Source organism: Aethalodelphis obliquidens, unplaced genomic scaffold (assembly GCF_003676395.1).
Source record: "Aethalodelphis obliquidens isolate GAN/ISIS:26980383/991018 unplaced genomic scaffold, ASM367639v1 scaffold65, whole genome shotgun sequence".
NCBI classification, from domain to species: Eukaryota; Metazoa; Chordata; class Mammalia; order Artiodactyla; family Delphinidae; genus Aethalodelphis; species Aethalodelphis obliquidens.
The window spans coordinates 5,446,844-5,467,391 of record NW_020838009.1 but is presented as its reverse complement, the minus strand read 5'-3'; the positions used below and the strand labels follow the sequence as shown (position 1 = coordinate 5,467,391).

Below are 20,548 nucleotides of genomic sequence, written 5' to 3'. Positions count from 1 at the left end.
TGGGCCACTGTTAAACTCTCTATTTAAAAATTTCACAAAGTAGAAAATTATGTCATTTATTAGCCCCTGTGTTCTGATTTTTAGGTCAGCAAATCTGGTTGCAATATGGGAGCACAGTACCCTGTTCTCGACTTTCCCACTCTTCCTTTTCCTCCCTCAATACAATATCTGCCCCACTGGGGCTTGCTTTTCCTTTCCTAGGAAGTTGTTGATTGATCCAATAAAGAAACCAGAGCGTTCCCTCCCCAGCAACCCCCTTCAGGCTATGGGCATTTTCACAGGGGCTTTCAGTTAATTCATGCTTTACCTCTCATAGTGATTCTTAACGGTGGGGATTAGGACTTTGGGGCAAGTCAGCAGGGAAATATTTTTGACAAAAGTAGCTTTGGTTACTTATCAAATCACATCTGAGAGGCAACTACCTAGGCCACCTGGGCTTGTGTCTGCAGGAGGCAGGGAGCATTTTCTTCTTCCTCCTTCAGCCAAGTGCCTCCCCTCCCCCTTCTGAAATGTGTTACGTTTTAATTCATTTTTGCATTAATCAGAGCTAAGTGGTGGGAATGAATAGTCACGAACGGACATAAACAGGAAGCATGTGTAAGGGTACTGCTACCTGGAATACACTTGCACAAGAAACCACAAACCCTGGCTTTTACACTGCCATGATCTATTTAACAAAGTGACACTGGGATATCACTCACCGTTTCTGTTTCTGGCTTGGTTGGTGACCTGGTCTTTCAAAGTGCAGCTCACTGTGTGTTCTGTTTAGCACTTTGCTTAAAAGAAAAAAGACTTTTATGAACCTCAACTCCTACCTCAAGCCAAACACAAAAATGAAAGTGAAAACAGATCACAGACCTAAATGTTAACTATAAAACTCCAAGAGGAAAACACAGGAGAAAATCTTCACAACCTTGGAGTAGGCAAAGATTTCTTAGCTACAACACAAAAAACCTGAACCAGAAAAGAAAAAAATGGTAATTTAGAAATCACCAAAATTTTTAAATTCTTTTAAAAAGACACAGTTAAGCACTCAAAGAGAGGGTATGTGAATTATATTTCAAGAAAGCTGTTTAAAAAAAAATCTCAAAGCAAGCCATGGAATGAGAGATAATATATGTCACATTATTATCTGACAAAGGACTTGTATCCAGAATAAATATAATACTCGTACAATTCGATAACAACAAGACCATCATCCTAATTTAAAAATTGGCAAAAGGGCTTCCCTGGTGGCGCAGTGGTTGAGAGTCCACCTGCCGATGCAGGGGACACGGGTTCGTGCCCCGGTCCAGGAAGATCCCACATGCTGCGGAGCGGCTGGGCCCGTGAGCCATGGCCGCTGAGCCTGAGCGTCCGGAGCCTGTGCTCTGCAACGGGAGAGGCCACAACAGTGAGAGGCCTGCGTACCGCAAAAAAAAAAATTGGCAAAAAATTGGAACACACAAAAGTAGATGGTCAACAGACATGGAAAAGATGCTGGACACCATTAATCATGAGGAAGATGCAAATTAAAACCACAATGAGACCACTGCACATCCTCCAGTATGGCTAAAATAAAAAAGACTAATAATACCACCCTTGAGGAAGATGTGGAATAACTGGAACTCTCATCCACCACTGGTGATAATGGTAAACTGTACAACTGCTTTGGAAAACAGATAGGCAACTTCTCATATAGTTAAACACATACTTGCTGTAGGACCCAGCAACTCCACTCTTAAGTATTTATTCAAAAGAAATAAAAACATAGGGACTTCCCTGGCGGAGCAGTGGTTAAGAAGCCACCTGCCAATGCAGGGGACATGGGTTCGAGCCTTGGTCCAGGAAGATCCCACATGCCACGGAGCAACTAAGCCCATGCGCCACAACTACTGAGCCTACGCTCCTGAGCCCGCGAGCCACAACTACTGAAGCCCGTGCGCCTAGAGTCTGTGCTCTGCAACAAGAGAAGCCACTGTAATGAGAAGCTAGCGCACTGCAACGAAGAGTAGCCTCCGTTCACTGCAATTAAAGAAAGCCCACATGCAGCAATGAAGACCCAACACAGCCAAAAATAAATAAATAAATAAATTTATTTTTTTAAAAATCACTTCCTTACTCTATGGCCCTACAATTTGTTCCAGGCCCATCTTGTTCCTGCCTCAACTCTAGAATCAAGAAGCCCTGGTTGTTTATCAGAGAATATTTAGAAATCAAGATCTGGATGCTATATTTCATTGCTACTGCAGTGTCACTGCTTCTGGCCCTCTCCCAAACAGAGCTAGGAAATATATGTGTGCTTTTAACATACATATCTCTATTTATTTCTGTATCTATCCATTTGTTTATATATTTAAAATCATGGGTTCATACTGACGCTTCGTTTTCTTTTGGAGTATAGTTGATTTACAATGTTGTGTTAGTTTCAATACTGACACTTCTAATTATCCAGCACCACAGGGTTCATTCCCCAATTCCCTTTCTTTATGTGTAACTTGTTTTTCCAACAAGGAGAAACCTGACTCATTATCCATAATATCTTTCCTTATTTGTTTAATTCTAGAATAAAGTCGCTTCACAATTGTTAATATACACCCCTGTGAAAAATAAACGTACTAACTTGAGTGCAATATTTGTATAAAGTTATTTTTGTCTTTGGCCTTACAGTATACAGTCAAAATACTGTTTTCCAAACTTACTTAACTTAGTTTTTTTTCTTCTCCACCCACTTGTTGTGGTTATGCTAATCACTGACAATACAGTTCAGTTTGTTTGTCCCTGCTTGTGTTCTATTTTGGCTTCTCTCCACACCCTTCTTGTATGTATATGTAGAACATTATAAGGGTTCCCATCTCCCCACACCCTTGTCAACATTTATCTCTTGTTTTTTTGACCATAGCTACCCTAGTAAGACGTGGTACCTCTCTGTGGTTTTGATTTGGATTTCTCTAATGACTAATGGTGATCTTTTTAAGTGCTTATTGGTCATTTGGATATCTGATGTGGAGAAATGTCTATTCAAGTCCTTTGCGCATTTTTAAATTGGATTATATATATATATTTTTTTAATTGTTGAGTTCTTTATATATTTTAGATACAAGTCCCTTGTCAGATATATGACTTGTGTGAATATTCTGTCCCAGTCTGTAGGCTGTCTTTTCATTTTCTTGATAGTGTCCTTTGATGCACAAATGTTTTTAATTTTGATGAAGTCCAATTTACTTTTCCTTTCTTGCTTGTGGTTTTGGTGTTATAAGAAACCACTGCCGAAGCCAAGGTGATGAAGATTTATGCCTATGTTTTCTTCCAAGAGTTTCATTTTAGCTCTTATATTTAGGTCTTTGATCTACTTAGAGTTAACTTTTGCATGTAGACATTTAGTTGTCCCAGCATCATTTGTTAGAAAAGACTATTCTTTACCTATAGAATTATCTTGGTACTTTTGTCAAAAAAAAAAAAAATCGACTATAAACGTAAAGGCTTATTTCTGGACTCTCAATTCTATGACATTCTCCTATCTATCTTTAAGCAAATACCATACTGTCTTGATTACTGTAACTTTGTAGTAACTTTTGAAGTTGGAAAGTGTGAGTTTTCCAACTCTGTTCTTCTTTTTCAAGGTTGTTTTGGTTATTCTGGGTTCCTTCCATTTCCATATGAATTTTAGGATTGGCTTATTGATTTCTGCAAAAAGGCCAAATTTGATAGGGACTGCATTGATTCTATAGATTAATTTGTGGAGTACTGCTATCTTAAAAATACGAAGTCTTCCGATCTATAAACATGAGCTGTCCTTTCACTTATACAGGTTTTCTTTCTTTCAACAATGCTATGTTGCTTTCAGAAGTTTAACTCTCCCTTTGTTAAATTTATTCCTAAGTATTTTATTTTTCTAATGCTCTTGTAAATGGAATTTTTTTTTAAATGTCAGATTATTCATTGTTAGCATATAGAAATCTGTATTAGAGTTCTTCAGAGAAACTGAACCAGTAGGATATATCTTATTATATATACCTGATAATATATCTCCTATTAATATTTCCTGATATATGTGTATGTGTGTGTGTATATATATATATGTATGTATTGATACAGAACAAATAGACAATATCTATCTATAAAGAGAATATAAAGAATTGGCTTATGTGATTATGGAGGCTAGTAAGTCTGTTCTATGTCTCCTTCTGTTCTTTCTATCCTATTCCACTGGTCCACTGTATATTCAAGTGGCAGTACCACACTGTTTATTTTCTCTAAACTTCCAACAATTTCAGTTTATTTTCTTTACCCACCGAATTATTAACTTTCTCACCTTTTCATCAGATTACTGAGCCTTTCTCCACGCCTAGTTATTCCCTTGAGCTACTATCCTCTCTCCTCCCAATCCAGGTCACATGCCCTGCAAGAGAAAAAAATTCTTGGTGTCTCCACTTCCTCAAGTCTTCAGTTTCTGAAAGAACAGAACTTTCTTTTTTTTTAAATTTAATTTTATTTTTTGGCCATGCGGCATGTGGGGTCTCAGTTCCCCCACCAGGGATGAACCCGCACCCCCTGCTTTGGAAGCGTTGTCTTAACCACTGGACCGCCAGGGAAGTCCCGAAACAGAACTTTCATAGTAGGAGCAAGTTCCAGTTATTCTACAGTGAAAATATTGTTGGACCTTGAGCCTGTAATGAACTAACTTTCAGTCCTGAGTTCTCCAGAGGTGAACAGAAGAGACATGCTGACAGTAAGAGAAAATCACTTGCTTCATCAAGCATCTGTCCCGCCCATCGGCAGTAAACCAGCTCCCTCCCAGCTACTGGAAAAGAAAAAGAGGAAGGCGTTATTACAGACAAAAAAAAGTCATCTTCCCTTTAGCTAACAGGTCTGTGTATCACGTAAATTTCTCTATTCGGCCTGCCTTTGCCTTTTCAGGCCCCAGAGAGCCCCAGTACTACAGGACACGTGGCACCCAGGGAATCCTGAGTCTTTATAGAACTCCTTCCAGTAGTACCGCCGGCCCAGGGAGGTCAGGCGTGCAGATCTGTCACGGCTGCCCTCGACTTGCTGGGGGAGGGGCGTACATTGACCGCGAAGGTTGCACGTAGTTCGGGTACCAAGGGCGGGAGGCGTGGTGCGTCCGGCGACCCGGAAGCGGGGGGCCAGCGGACCCGGCGGCCTGCAGACGGGACCTGGATCGCACCCGCGAGATGGCGGCGGCGGCGGCGGCCGTGAGCAGCGCCAAGCGGAGCCTGCGGGCCGAGCTGAAGCGGCGTCTGCGGGCGCTGAGCGCCGAGGAGCGGCTGCGCCAGTCCCGCCTCTTGGCCCAGAAGGTGGGAGAACGCGACAACAGCCACCGTAACGACGGACCCGGAAGCCTCCAGGCCTGCGGATTTGCGCAGGCGCAAGCCTCCGGCGCGCGCACGTCCGTCCGGCGCGCGCACGTCCGCCCCGGCGCGCGCACGTCCGTCCGGCGCGCGCACGGCCGCCCCGGCGCGCGCACGTCCTCTGAGGGCGCGCAGTGTTCCTCTGAGGGCGCGCAGTGTTCCCCTCAGCGCGCGCAAGTCCTGTTGTGGGTGTTGGAACGCTGTTGGGTTCAGTGTTCGCGCCGTGGAGAGTTATGGGGTTTGTGAGGGAGAGGATGGAAGTGGGTGACAGACTGCTGAGGTAAGAGCAGCGTGAGAGCAGAAAGATCTGGAGGGGGAGACGGGTGGACACCTGAGCGCCAGTGTGCCTTCAGTGAGTCTGAGAGTCTTAATGAATTACAGGGGACTTCCCCCCGGCGGTCCGGTGGTTAGGACTCAGCGCTCCCGCTGCAGGGGGCGGTTGGCTCCCTGGTCGGGGAACTAAGATCGCACATGCCACGCAGCGCGACCAAAAAAAAAAAAAAAAAAAAAATTAGAGTCCAGTCATTGCAGTAAAATGAACAGAGAAAGATGCAATTACTTCAGACGAGGGAGCCCAAAATGGGGTGCAGAGATGCTCAAGGATGGAAGCCCTTCACTGAGCCTGTGGAGGGCAGAGCCCTGTCTCCGTAGCCTCAGGGCCTAGCCTTCTCATCACTCAGTAGGTGAACATTAAATGCTTTTTTGAATTAATGAAAGAACTGATTCTCATACTTAGGCTGCCCAAGAAGATAGGAAGCAGAAGAGAGAAATTGGGGGAATGAGTCCAGTTTCGTGCCTGTTGGTTATAATACCTCGATTTTGTTACTTTCGCAGACTGACTTGTTATATACTACCTTGTAGTATAATACAAGTTCATGTAATGCCAGTTTTCGTATCAGTAAAATGGCAGACAGATCCTGTCCGGAAGGCACGTGTCTGGTAGACTGGTTTTTGTTGGACGCACGAAGGAAAAAAAATTGATGTCCCGTGAATAAGTAAATGTTAGTAATTCTAAGTCAAACTAATGATCCCTCTTCCCCAGCATCCTGTCTCTGACATAGATACCAATGTTATATTCGGAAATTAGCATGGGAGTTCTTTTCCTTGATGTCCCTTGAAATTAGATATGCCGTAAGAATTTCTTAATTATCCTTCACTAGTCTATCATCCATTAGTTTCTCAAATTCAAGGTTCCTATGGGTTAAAGCAAATACAAGCATTTCATTCCCCTCTCCATATACACAGGTGTGCGGGAGGGGATCTATGCAGATGTTAGCTTATTTATTCAAACTCAGTACTTTTAGCTATATGAGGAAGGCATTAGTTGCTTTAGTAGATGTAGAGAAGTATAGGATCTTATCCTTACTCTCTAGGTGCTTAAAGTTTAGCTAATTAATTCACATATATTGAACTCATACCGTGGGCCATACTTTGCTATGTAGTGGGTTGTAGGAATGAAAAAGATAGGCTTATTGGACTTCCCTCGTGGTCCAGTGGTTAAGACTCTGCGCTCCCAATGCAGGGGGCCCGGGTTCAATCACTGGTCAGGGAACTAGATCCTGCATGCTGCAACTAAGAGCCCATATGCCACAACTAAAAGATCCCACGTGCTGCAACTAAAGACCCAGCGCAGCCAAATAAATAAATATTAAGGTAGGATTGTTACTCTGAAGGAGCAGAGAGTCTTCAAGAGGAAACAGACATGTGAATAAAGAATTGCAGTGCTTTGAGATATAGGGTAAAGGTAAACACCAAAGCTGTAGAAACCTAGCTTAGGGGAGGGGGAATCAGAAGGCTTTCTTTCTATAGGGAGAAGTTTGAGAAATATTTTGTAGTACAAGATGAATTTTGTCAGGTGAAGGGAAGATAGGGTGGGTGAACATGTGCAGGAATATTTTGGCAAGAGAAGGAAAGACAATTTAACATGGGTTTTGGAACTCTTTAGCTCTGGATTTAATCTGGCTCCACTGTGTTTTAGCTGCATATGGCCTTGGACAAGTCCTCTAACCTTTCTGAGCCTCTGGTTCCTTATCTGTAAAAGGATAATGTCATCCTTGACATTATTTTGTCATCCTTGACACTATTTTGAAGGTTGAAGCAGTGTGTTAAGGGATGCATTGAGTGCTTCACATATTTTTGATATATCGTTTAGGAAGAGAATATTGGCAGCATTTTTGGAAAATGGGTTGGGGGTGGAAGAATGAGAAAAAAAATACGTGGAGACCAGTAAGGGGCTGTTGTGATAATTTGGGTGAGAGGTAATAAAGATGTAAACGAGGGCATGGGCAGTGAAGGTGAGGGGAAAAAGCAGGTGAATGGGAGACTATGTAGTGAGAATCAGCGGGACTTGGCAATTAACTGGATGGAGATGAGAGAGTACTGGAAAAGGGGAACCACCTATGATTCCAAACTTTAGAGCTGCGGATAAAGGGTTTTGAACATTACTAGCCACAAGGAAGGTAAGAGTTGGAGCAGATTTTGGAGGGGCATGGGGACAATAAAGATGAGTTCAGTTTGGTTTGTCTATAGTAGATTAGAATTAAAAAAAACTCCAGGTGGGAATAGTAGCCATATAGAGACAGAACCACTGATATCAGTAGATTGACAACTGAGAGCTGGCATCAGAGAGAGAAAAATTCAAAAGCAGACCCATGACTCCCAGTAATAAACAAATTTTATTCCATACAAATAAATGTACTCATGTAAGAAATCTGTTTCACAACCAGGTGTTTGACAACTCTTACTATATACAACAAACTTTAATATTTTCTATTGCATTTGCTGATTGTAACCTACTGTTGATTTCATGACCAACCAATGGATCAAGGCCCAAAATATCAACATACTGGGACTAGAACAATGTTTTGCCATAGTACATGTTCAATACAGTAAAGGTATTAAATGATGCCTTTCTCCCAATAATTTAAAAAAAGGCAAATTTATTCTTATTGACACAGCACTTTTTTAATAATTTACAAGTTTATCAGAAAAGTAATGTATGGTAAAGAAATGATACTTTATGCCATATCTTGACTCCTCAACAAATAAGTTGAGGAAATTAGTGCCAAGTACTCATTTTGTTTTCCATTCTATCTGCCAATTTGTGACACCTTTATCGTTATATTTACATTGCCAAGTTTTTATAATATTTGTGCTCTGTTCTGTAACTGTAATGAGTCTACTGAGCATTTTCTGTGCCTGATTTCCAAACTTGAAATTCAAGTAAATAGTATTTACAGTATTGTGGTTATATATATAGTGTTCACTACAGAACCAAATTGTATCATTGAATGTGTAAGAAAAGGATATACAATTCAATGTCACTAGACGTGTGTGGCTAGGAGGGGAATATTTCAAGTGTTAATATCAAATACTTTCTTATTTCTTATGCTTTATAATTGCTTGAAATTATGGCATTCTTAATTTTCCTATTTGGAGTATAAATTTCTAATTTAGCTCTCTGTTCAAGTTTCCGATTGTCTTTGTTTTTCCTTTTTGGCAAAATAAGAATATGCCTTATCAATAGATTCTTTTTCATTTTGTTTGTTAAAATAAATCCACTTTCTTCTTGAAAGCACTCTAGTCCACTGCTCCCTCTGGTCTGGTCGACTTTGAGTCTGTGCTATAGCCATTGCCCTGGGGTTCCTCTTTCTCTGCTTTTAAGTTAGGGCTGTTTTTTGAATCCAGTATCTTCTCTCTTAGACCTCTTCCTTCCTTCTTCTTTTTCTTTATTTTCTTTCTTTATTTTTGGCTGCGTTGGGTCTTCGTTGCTGTGTGCAGGCTTTATCTAGTTGTGGTGAGCGGGGGCTACTCTTTGTTGGGGTGCACGGGCTTCTCATTGTGGAGGCTTCTCTTGTTTCAGAGCACGGGCTCTAGGCGCGTGGACTTCAGTAGTTGTGGCTCGCGAGCTCTAGAGCGCAGGCTCAGTAGCTGTGCGCATGGGCTTAGTTGCTCTGCGGCATGTGGGATCTTCCCGGACCAGGGCTCGAACCTGTGTCCCCTGCATTGGCAGGCAGATTCTTAACCACTGAGCCACCAGGGAAGCCCCTTTTGTTGTTGTTGTTATCTTATTAGATTGTATTCTCAAGTAACTTTTGGGGAGAAAATATCTATGAGGGTAAACTCTTTAATACTTTATACATTAGGAAATGTTTTTACCTGATTGAGAGTTTGAATTTCAAGTTTAAAATTATTTTTCCTTGTTCTGCTCAGCATCCATGACCTCCATTCAATCTGAAGACTAGTATCTTTACCTATTATGTCTTTGATTACTTCTTTTCCTTTCTTCAATTCCTGTTAATCAAATAATAAAAATCCTAGATTGATCTTCTATGTCTCTTAATATTTTTTCTTATTTTCCCCACGTCTTTGTCTTTTCCCCCTACTTGAGGCTTTCTCCTGAATTGTTTTAATTTTGGTAATGTTAATTTTAATTTCCAGGTATTTTTTAATTCTCCGATTGCTTTCTTTCCAAAGCAGCCTGTTGTTGTTTTATAGATGCATCTATCTTCTTGAACTTGTCTGAGAAAACTAATTAGAATTTTTAAAAATCCATGTTCTCTGAATTATAATGATCTCACTTTCCTGCTGGATCACTCCACCCACCTCCTCTTTTATTTTCATTTATTTATTTATTTATTTTTATTGGAGTATAGTTGCTTTACACTGCTATGTCAGTTTCTGCTGTACAGCAGTGAATCAGCCATGCTTATACATATATCCTCTTTTTTGGATTTCCTTCCCATTTAGGTCACCACAGAGCACTGAGTAAAGTTCCCTGTGCTATATAGTAGGTTCACCTTAGTTATCTGTTGCATATATAGTAGTGTATATATGTCAACCCCAATCTCCCAATTCCTCGCACCCCCTCCCCCTTTCCCCCTTGGTATCCATATGTTTGTTCTCTACATCTGTGTCTCTGTTTCTGCTTTGCAAATAAGTTCATCTATACCATTTTTATAGATTCCACATACATGCATTAATTTGTTTTTCTCTTTTTGCCTTACTTTGTATGATAGTCTTTAGGTCCATCCACGTCTCTGCAAATGGCACAATTTCGTTCCTTTTTACGGTTGAGTAATATTCCATTGTATATATGTACCACATTTTCTTTATCCATTCCTCTGTTGATGGACATTTAGGTTGCTTCCATGTCCTGGCTCTTGTAAGTAGTGCTACAATGAACATTGGGGTGCATGTGTCTTTTTGAATTATGGTTTTCTCTGGGTATATGCCCAGGAGTGGGACTGCTGGATCATATAGTAGTTCTATTTTTAGTTTTTTAAGGTACTCTTCTCCATAGTGGCTGTATCAATTCCCCTTTTAAAAAATCCTTCTGATTTGTGTTTTGGCTTTCTAAAATGTTTGATGAACCATTACTGTCTGTACATATTTATGAAGGAAGGTGTGATAGCTAATGGGGATTTCCTTTGCTTTTTAGTCACTTTGGAATTCCATGGGAAGAATGGATTCTGTCTGACCTACACCCATGTTCCCCAAGTGTTGTGATCTGCTACTCTTTTGTCTGTAAATACTGTCCCACCCACTCTGTCTTGCAGAAACTAGTCAAATCTCTATCCTCTTGTTATCAGGGCTATCATGGCTTTCTTTTTTGTGTGCTTTTTTACTGTCATATAAGTGAGATTTGAGGAAGAAAGAAAGATAAGTGTGTATACATAGTCTCACACTGAATTTTAACTGATGTTTATTACTGCTTATTCAGCTTCTGATTTACTGTGTTCTGCTTTAAACAGAACAAGATAGACATTTAACTTTCCCAGAAAGTACTTGGGCGCCAAAAGCCTCAGATCTGCCCAACATCTGGGTTTCACAGTTCCATTTGCTTTGCCCACTTCAGGCCTGATAATAGCTATGTAACTGCTCGGAAAGGTAGAGATAACTTCCTTCATTAGCACTGGTTTGGTGTGCTCTATTTACTTAACTTCTGTGTCCCTTTTTATTAGGAATAACTTGACTTTCTGTGCCTGTGTCTTTCTGGCACTCATATTTATGTCACTTAAAAAAAAATAAATTTATTTATTTATTTTTGGCTGCGTTGGGTCTTTGTTGCTGCATGCGGGCTTTCTCTAGTTGTGGCGAGCTGGGGCTACTCTTTGTTGTGGTGCGTCAGCTTCTCATTGTGGTGGCTTCTCTTATTGCGGAGCACAGGCTCTAGGCACACGGGCTTCAGTAGTTGTGGCACATGGGCTCAGTTGTTGTGGCTCGCGGGCTCTAGAGCGCAGGCTCAGTAGTTGTGGTGCACAGGCTTAGTTGCTCTGTGGCATGTGGGATCTTCCCGGACCAGGGCTCGAACCCGTGTCCCCTGCATTGGCAGGTGGATTCTTAACCACTGCACTACCAGGAAAGCCCTATAAGTCACTTCTGCAGTAACTTTTCCTTCTTAGCTCGGAGAACGGGGAAGAACAGAAAAGGAAGAAAAAAAAAAGAGAACTAAGAGCTAACTTCTGAGACTGGGGAAGTTCTGAGATTATTAAAATTTCTAATGTGAGCAAAGCTCAGCCCGTTTCTTCTGCCTCATGAATGATTAAACTGAGTACAAAGGGAGTACTTTCCCTGGCGGTCCAGTGGTTAAGACTCCGTGCTTCCACTGCAGGGGTCACGGGTCCAATCCCTAGGCGGGGAACTAAGATCACGCACGCCAGTACGGCCAAAAAATTAATTAATTAATTAATTGAACTGAGAACAAAGGGATGCTTTCCCCCAGGTGCACCTTCTTTACAACATGGCGCTTGCTCTTAGAGGGCCTTTGCCTCTCCAGGATCCCCCTACCTTCCGTCTTTGTGAACATTTTAACATTCATTTGAACAGAAGAGCTTATAGCAGATGGGACGGAGGTGGGTAGAGCTAAGAGAACTGTATGGCATGTTGTCCGCCACGGGGAGTTTACAGACTGGCCAGGATGCTACATTTAGGGCACACCAAACAATTAATAATCAAATTATGACAACACATAATTGTTAGGTTGTATAGTGACTCTAAACATAGTAAGGGTTCTCTAGGAGTCAGGAAAAGTTAGGCCTTGAGTTGGGCTTAAATGGGTAGAATTTGGCAGGAGAGAAGCCTGACCATCCAGGGAGTAAAGAAGCTTGTGAGAGCTTCAGAGTTAAAATAAAGAAGAGACTCTCGGGGAAGTGGGTGACAGGATTGAAGTCTGCTAGAACGGGTAGATGGGGTTCAAGCTTGGAATTCCTGATGTAGACAGCAGGGCCTCACAGTGACTTTTTTTTTTTTTTTTTGGTGTACGCGGGCCTCTTACTGCTGTGGCCTCTCCCTTTGCAGAGCACAGGCTCCGGACGCGCAGGCTCAGCGGCCATGGCTCACGGGCCCAGCCGCTCCGCGGCATGTGGGATCTTCCCGGACGGGGGCACGAACCCGTGTCCCCTGCATCGGCAGGCGGACTCTCAACCACTGCGCCACCAGGGAAGCCCCTCACAGTGACTTTTTAATGAACTGTCACACTGCCAGAGTAGGTGTGCCAGAGAAGTGTAAAGGGATCAGAGAAGTAAGTGTTAGGTCCAGAAGTTCAAGTCAGGCTTCAGGATGCGTATTATTTGACCTATTATATACTAGTCTGCTGTTTTTGTTTGTTTGTTTTTGGATAAAGAGGTTGGAGAAGGCTGAGAGAAAAGGGAGAAAGCATTAAAACTGTTAAGGGGAGCCACTACTTTTTAAAAGTATAACCTTGGAAATTATAACCGCCATCATTTCCCATTTAGGTGTTTACCCATAGTCAATATCAAAAGTCCAAAAGAATCTCCATCTTTCTGAGCATGCAAGATGAAATTGAGACAGAAGAGATCATCAAGGACATTTTCCAACAAGGCAAAACCTGCTTTATCCCACGGTACCAGTTCCAGAGCAATCACATGGATATGGTGAAATTAGCATCGCCTGAGGAAATCTCTTCACTTCCCAAAACATCCTGGAATATTCATCAGCCCAGTGAGGTCGAGGTTCGGGAGGAGGCCTTGTCCACAGGTGAGTGTTATGGTATTAGAATCCGCACCTTAGGATGCTCTCAGGCTGTGATGGGTTGTTAGACCTCTGATCCGCTTGTTATGGTTGGGTCTATGGGGGTCACTTTTCCTACAGGGATGAATTTGTATTTCACTTATATTCCAAGACACCGACCTAACCTAGTTCAGGGTGCGATGCCCTCTGTAAACTGTGAAGTGTCAACTGTAATAGTAAGGTATTAAGGTATTGTTGCCTTTTCAGACTCCTGCCCTGACCTTGTGGGTTGGATTATACATTTTCCCTGAATAATATTGCATTTCCCATGGTTTCAGTTATGGTCTGTATGGTAATGAGTACCTTATTATTAATGCTATAAGCATTTATATCTCCAGCTCGGACCTGTCAACTACTTGGGTATCACGTGGTCATCTCCAACACAACATGTTCCAAACTGAATCATATTGCCTCATGCCCACTATCCTGTGTTTCTCTTAGTGTATAGTACCATCACCACCCAATTCACTGTGCCAGAAATCTCAAGATCATCCTTGACTCTTCTCTTTCCCTCATGTTCCATGTGTGCCCATTGCTGAGCCCTGGTGATTTTACTTACTGAGTTATTTATTGAACCTGTCCACTCCTCTCTAATCCCACTGCTACCACTGCAGTCTAAGCCACCATCTTCCCTTGCTTGGGTTATTATAACAGCCTCCTAACTCTTCTTCCTCTCCTCCCTCTCAATCTATTATCTATGTAGTAATTGAAACAAGATTTCTGAAATGCAAAGCTGACCATTTCTCTCCCCTGTTTAAAGTCTTTCAGTGACTTTCTGTTGCCCTTAGTTTGAATCAAACATTCCTTAACAAGGCTCTTCCTGATTTGGCCTTGCTATTCTTTCCATTTTTACATCTTTCTACTCCCTCACTTTATAGTCTGAGTTTCAGCCACTCTGAATCTCTCCCAGTTTCCCAACCCCATTTTTAAAAAATTGAAATATAGTTGATTGACAATATTGTGTTAACTTCAAGTGTATAGCAAAATGATTCAGTCATATATATATGTATATTTTCCATTATAGGTTATTATAAGATATTAAATATAGTTCCCTGTGCAGTACAGTAAATCCTCGTTGCTTATCTATTTTATACATTGTAATTTGTGTCTGTTAATCCCATACTCCTAATTTATCCGCCTTGGTAACCGTAAGTTTGTTTTCTATGTCTATGAGTCTGTTTCTGTTTTGTATATAGATTCATTTGTATTATTTTTTTAGATTCCACATACAAGTGACATCATATAATATTTGATATTATATCCATCCATGTTGCCACAAATAGCAACGTTTCATTCTTTTCTATGGCCAAGTAGTATTCCATTGTGTGTGTGTGTGTGTGTGTGTGTGTGTGTGTACACACACGTACACCACATCTTCTTAAACCAATCACGTGTTGATGGGCCCTTGGGTTGTTTCTATGTCTTGGCTATTGCACATAGCTTCTGTGAACACTGGAGTGTATGTATCTTTTCAAATTAGGCCAACCCCATTTTGCTTTTTCTACTGCTGGACCTTTATACGTGCTATTCCCTGGCCAACAGCCACTTGGGAGATTTAATCATTATCAAGCAGTCGAAGAGCTGGAAGCAAAACAAGCTAAGGTACTATTTTGTACTACAATGCCTCAAACATGTCTTAGAGGTATGTATTTTTGATTAAGACTTAAACAGTTGCAAAGAAATCCCAGTGAAGCTTTATGCAATCTTCTCTCAATTTCTGTTCCTTTTCATTTTTACAACATAACCTGTAAAATCAGTATGACAGCGTGGGAAGGGACAGAGTCAAGGTCTCATGGTAGTAGGGGGATTATTTACTTTGCTACCTTTTCTCCTATATTATACAGTCCTGTGCTTTGCTAGATGTTTAGACACCAAAAGTACACTCAGATCTACCTCCTAGACCAGATGAATGCCAACATTATAAAAATTTTAAGACAATGAAACATAAGGGAATGTAGTGTATCTTGGGAGGTAGCCCAGGCTTATAGATAAGGAAAGATAGGAATTGTAGGCTCTGGCATTGCTCACACTTCATCAGCTACTTCTCCAGACTCACGGGCTTATGGGTGGAGCCCAGGGCACTTTCCTAATTCTGGTTGACCATATTAACATCTCCTTCCATGCTTGCATCACTCTGTGATGTCCTGGCTAATTGAAATGCTACTTGGTATCCTCCAGTAACCAGTTTCTCCAGAGGCAGCCCATTGTCTTTGCAGAACAACTCTGCTCCTTGTAGAATATATTCCTTTGGTTGAGCTAAAATGTGTCACCCTGAACCTTCATGCATTAGTTCTATTTCTGTTTAAGTATGATAGCGGGGAAGAGTAAGGAAGAAGCATGATCTTTCCTCTTAATTTAGCTGTACTTCCTGGTTAGGATAAACTCAGTTCAAACAAGTGAGGTAAATCATTTATATATAGGTTTTAGCACATCATTTGGCACATAGGAGCTATTCAGTAAATGGTAACTGTTATTAATTTTAAACAAGGAAGGCAGGATTATTCATTATGCAGTCAACTCAATGCTACCTGAGTGTTTAACATTTTGATAATTTCCAACAAACATTTTCTGAACATCTACTTTGTATCAGACACTGTATTAGCTCTGGAACAATAAGGTCCTGGACTTCAAGGCGCTCACACTCTAGCTGGGGAGACAGAAAACATATGTAAGTAGAATGACTATCCCAACCTGTTGTATATATCAAATATAAGTCAAATGAAAAGAATATTAAGAATATAGAAGTTCAGGGCTTGGCCCTGAATGGAAAAAAGTTCACTCACAAAACTGCTTGTTCATTTTTTTTCTCCTCCATACCATTTATTCATGCTGTATTTGTGGGACGGGTTGCTTTTTCTCCCCATGTGTTTTTCTTTGCAGATGCTTGCAATTGGCATTGCAAAGGGTTAGGGAATTATACCTGTAGTTTCTTGCAATTGCAGCCTGGGAGCTAATGCTCTTTGCTGTTGTTTATAGAATGTTCGATTTGCAGTCTCTGCTGTTTGTTATCTCCCAGCATCACATTCTGCACCGTGGATTTTTGCTCACATCAGCAGTTTAGAATGTGGCATCTTCAGTGCTACAGCATAAATCTAGCTTCATCGTGTTTGTGACAAGCTGACTAGAGCTCAGATTGTTCCCAGTATAGCTTATGTAGCCTGCTTATCTTTCTGGTTCGCTCACGTTATGGCAGGTTAGAAAAAAGTGAGCTCTGGTGTCCTCAGTTGCAAATATAAGTTCGTAAGCAAAAATTTCACATGGGCTATTTTTGTATTATGTATATAGCAAAATAACAGAAGTGTAAAAGAAGTGGAGGGGCTGCCTCTTTACTGCATTTGTTCTCAAAGTGAGGGCGGCTTGGGCAATTAGATTAGCCAGCAGTCCTTCCACTGAAAGGCCATAATCTAATTCAAGGTGGCTTAAGCAAAAATAGGATTTTATTGGCCCAGAGACTGAAAAACCCGCAGCAGGGCTAGCTTTAGACATGGCCAGATCAGAGTCATTAGGATCTACTCTGTCTCTGCCTTTTGACTCCGCTTTCATCTATATTGGCTTCATTTCTTGGTGCCACAGGTGGCCGTGGTAGTTCCAGGTTCCACAGCATCTTTACTGCTAACAGTCCCAGCAGAAAAGAGCAAGTCTGTTTTCTAACGGTCCCAGTAAAGCCCTGGTCTTAACTCTTATTGACCCGAATTGGGTCAAGTGGCCATCCTGAAATCAATCACTGTGGCCAAGGACATGGACGAGGCTGAGTGACCTAGGCCTGGGTCTTACTTGTCCATCCCTGAGCCACACACTGTAACCAGGGAGAAAGGATGTGTTGACTGACTGGACACGGTCCTGTGCCCACCTGTGCGGCCCTACCCAAACCACTGAGCTGAGAGTGGGCTGGGAGCGATTCACCACAGGAAAACGAAGTACGGTTTCCAGAACAAGGGCAATGGATACCGGACAGTCCAAAATCAAATTCACCTATGCTGTCAATCATTTCTGAAATTCTATAGAATATAACAGGCTCTTTGCAGTCATAACTTTGTCAGAGCTGATTTTTTATTTTTGATCTTTCTGGAAGCTCTTTAGGAATTCATACCTATGTGTGGGTGCCTGACACATAACTGAAATAAATAAATGATCATAATGAAGACTTTCTAGTCCTCAACCAAAACATTTAAAAATGACTGAATGGGGCAGTGTCAAGGACAGAATCTTTGAACCTGACATGTGTAACATCCCTCTAGGTTGTTCATGATCAGTACTTTTGGGAGTGTTAGGATTGGTTTATTGAAGTCATTTCCATTAAATTGAGCTCCTTTCTTTCTTCAGTAGGGTTGCATGGCACCTGCAAGAATATAGTAAAGAGAGTGGGTATGAATTTCATCAAGGCATTTGGCAGAGTTGTGATATCCTTGAGGATAGGGTGGAAAAATTTGGGTTGGATCGTAATACTTTATTCAGAAGATATTTCGTGAGTGCTCGTCTGTGGGAGGCGTAATGGGGTATGCAGCGGGGAACAGGGTGGACCTGGTCCCTGCAGTTGTGGAGTTAACCAACCTGTTGTCCTCTGGAGGCAGGTTTGTGCCAGCATATCACAGGGCCCTCTCCTTTGTGCTGTCCTGTTCAGCTTTTTGTTGTCACTTAGATGTCCCACTGTCCCTGGATTTCAGCATGTCAAAATTCATTCTTATTGTGCTCTTTGTGTTTTTCACATTTCAGTTAGTAGCCAGTTTGTAAACATAGACTTATTCTTGTCTCTTTTCTACCCATCCAGTTATCAAGTATTACCAGGTTTTTCTTTGTAATGTTTTTATCACCTGTCTTTCTCTAATTCCAGTTTTAGAGGATCCTTTGTCTACAGTTTTGATTCTTCGTATCTGTTCCATTGGAATACACTTCCAGTTGGTTTTCTGGCCATATTGCCTTTCCTAAAGTACCTCTTTTTGTACAGGCCATCTACCCTGTTCAAGCCTTTCCCGGTACCCAGCATAGATCTGTGTGCCTGAGCAGACTGAGGTTCCTGCTAGCTAACTGTTGCCAGGAGAAGGGATACTGGATAACATGTAAACATTCAGGCCACTGTCTGGGCCGCTCTGTCTTTTTACCTTGACTCCTTCTTCCGCCTGGTGCAGTTCCTCTGCTTCAGCCAAAGTAGTCTGCTGGAAGACAGTATTTCGTAGCAATCGAGAACCCAGACTTGGGAATCAGGTAAGCCTGGATGTGAGTTCTACTTTTGCTACTTTCTAACTATGTGACTTTGGGGAGGTTGTTGAACTCCTCTGAGTGTCAGTCTTGTCACCTGTGAGTGGATGAAGCTACCTCACAGGTCTGTTATGAAGCTTGAATGAAAAGTGCTTGGCATATAGTAGGTGCCCAGTAAAGGGGCTCTTGTTGCTGATGTGGATTCTGTTGTTTTTGCAGTGGTTGAGTTGTCATCTGAGAACACACTATGTGCATTACTGTGAAATTTGGTTACACCTACTGTTTTTCAAGGCTAGAACGTCTTCGGTGTTCCTTCCAGGTGGTATCTTTTAGTCTAGCGCTTAATGTCATTGCCTTTTGAGTCAGACTGATCTGAATTTGAATCTAGGCTTTACCATTTGGGGAAATTACTCAACATCACAAAGTACACATTTTTCCCTATGAAATCAGGGATAGTTGCAGTGGCTACTCATTGTGCTGTTTAGAGGATAAAGTAAGATGATGTAGGTGAAGTGCCTTGTAGTGAACTGGCTCATGTAGTGAGGGATCAAGAACGGCAGTTACTGTCAACAACAAGCTGTTCTCACCTTCTCTAACCCTTCCTTGACTGCCTCCAATCCTCAAGTCCCTTTCTTCTCTAATTCTTACTCACCCAGCACTTAACATATATCCACCTGTTGTACAAATTCTCCTAGGGGGTATATTTCTTTTCTTTGCTGAGAGACTTTGCGGTATTGTGATTTATAATAAGAAATACATATTTGGTCTTCATCCCAGTTTCTGGCAGAACTCCTAAAATCTTTTGAATTTCCCAAGTAATAAGAGCCATAAAGGTGTCTTGATATTCATAGCACACCCCTTTCAACCAGACCTGAGTTTATGTTGATATGGTGACTTTGGAAAGCAACCAGGGGAATCAACTTTTGAATAGAGGGTTGGAATTTTTAGTCTCCCCACCTCACTGACTTCTGGAGAGGGGAGAGGGGCTGGATGTTGAATCAGTCACCAGTGACCAATGATTTAATCAATCATGCCTTTGCAGTGAAGCCTCTATAAAAATCCAAAGGATGGGGTTTGGAGAGCTTCCTGGCTGGCAAGCCTGTGGAGCTGCTGGATGCTGTGCTCCCTTTCCCTGTACCTTGCCTTGTATATCTCCTCCTGAGCTGTATCCTTGTACAGTCAACTGGTAATCTAGTTAGTAAAATGTTTCTCTGAGTCCTGTGAGCTGCTCTAGCAAATTAATCAAGTTAATCCAACCCAAGGAGGGAACCTCCGATGTATAGCCTGTAGGTCAGAAGTACAGGTAACAACCCGGACTTGCCATTGACATCTGGCATGGGGGTTGCAGGTAGGGCAGGCAGTCTTGTGGGACTGAGCCCTTACCCTGTAGGATCTGACACTGTCCCCAGGTGGATTGTGTCAGAATTGAGTTGAATTGTAGGACACCCAGCTGGATGTCAGAGAATTGCTTGGTGGCCCAGGAGAAAAGCATTGGAGACTTGGATTCTTTATTTATTTTTTCAATTAATTAATTAATTTTTATTTATTTATTTTTGGCTGCATTGGGTCTTCATTGCTGCACGCGGGTACTCTCTAGTTGCAGCAAGTGGAGCACAGGGCTCTAGGAGCTCAGGCTTCAGCGGTTGTGGCTTATGGGCTCTAGAGCATAGGCTCAGTAGTTGTGGCTTGCAGGCTGTAGAGCACAGGCTCACTAGTTGTGGCGCATGGGCTTAGTTGCTCCACGGCATGTGGGAGCCTCCTAGACTAGGGCTCGAACCCATGTACCCTGCATTGGCAGGCGGATTCTTAATCACTGCGCCATCAGGGAAGCCCCGACTTGGACTCTTTAAGAGCAGAGCCCTTCTCCTAAATCACCTGTACTCTTGGTGCCAGCATCATGTTTTTTTTGTTTTCTTATTTTTTAAAAAATATTTTATTTATTTATTTATTTGGTTGCGCCAGGTCTCAGT

The 20,548-nt window shown here is 41.8% G+C and overlaps 1 protein-coding gene and 1 long non-coding RNA gene across 11 annotated transcripts in view; one reads left to right on the top strand and one right to left on the bottom strand.

The window, feature by feature from the left end:
• LOC113610725 (uncharacterized) overlaps positions 1-5,166 on the bottom strand; it is a 54,258-nt gene extending 49,092 nt beyond the window's left edge. For 5 of the 9 annotated variants that reach the window (XR_003429191.1, XR_003429192.1, XR_003429194.1 and 2 more), the window contains exons 1-4: positions 5,049-5,166; positions 4,665-4,783; positions 4,295-4,381; positions 702-776 (exon numbers count right to left, since the gene is read on the bottom strand). This is a non-coding gene — a long non-coding RNA (uncharacterized LOC113610725). The remainder of the gene's footprint in view (positions 1-701; positions 777-4,294; positions 4,382-4,664; positions 4,784-5,048) is intronic. The other 4 variants (XR_003429197.1, XR_003429198.1, XR_003429196.1 and 1 more) reach the window with 2 other exon arrangements.
• MTHFS (methenyltetrahydrofolate synthetase) overlaps positions 5,145-20,548 on the top strand; it is a 54,463-nt gene continuing 39,059 nt past the window's right edge. For both annotated transcript variants that reach the window (XM_027089078.1, XM_027089079.1), the window contains exons 1-2: positions 5,145-5,297; positions 13,088-13,349. In XM_027089078.1, the coding sequence (XP_026944879.1) occupies positions 5,175-5,297; positions 13,088-13,349 (385 nt within the window). In that variant the 5' untranslated portion in view covers positions 5,145-5,174. The remainder of the gene's footprint in view (positions 5,298-13,087; positions 13,350-20,548) is intronic.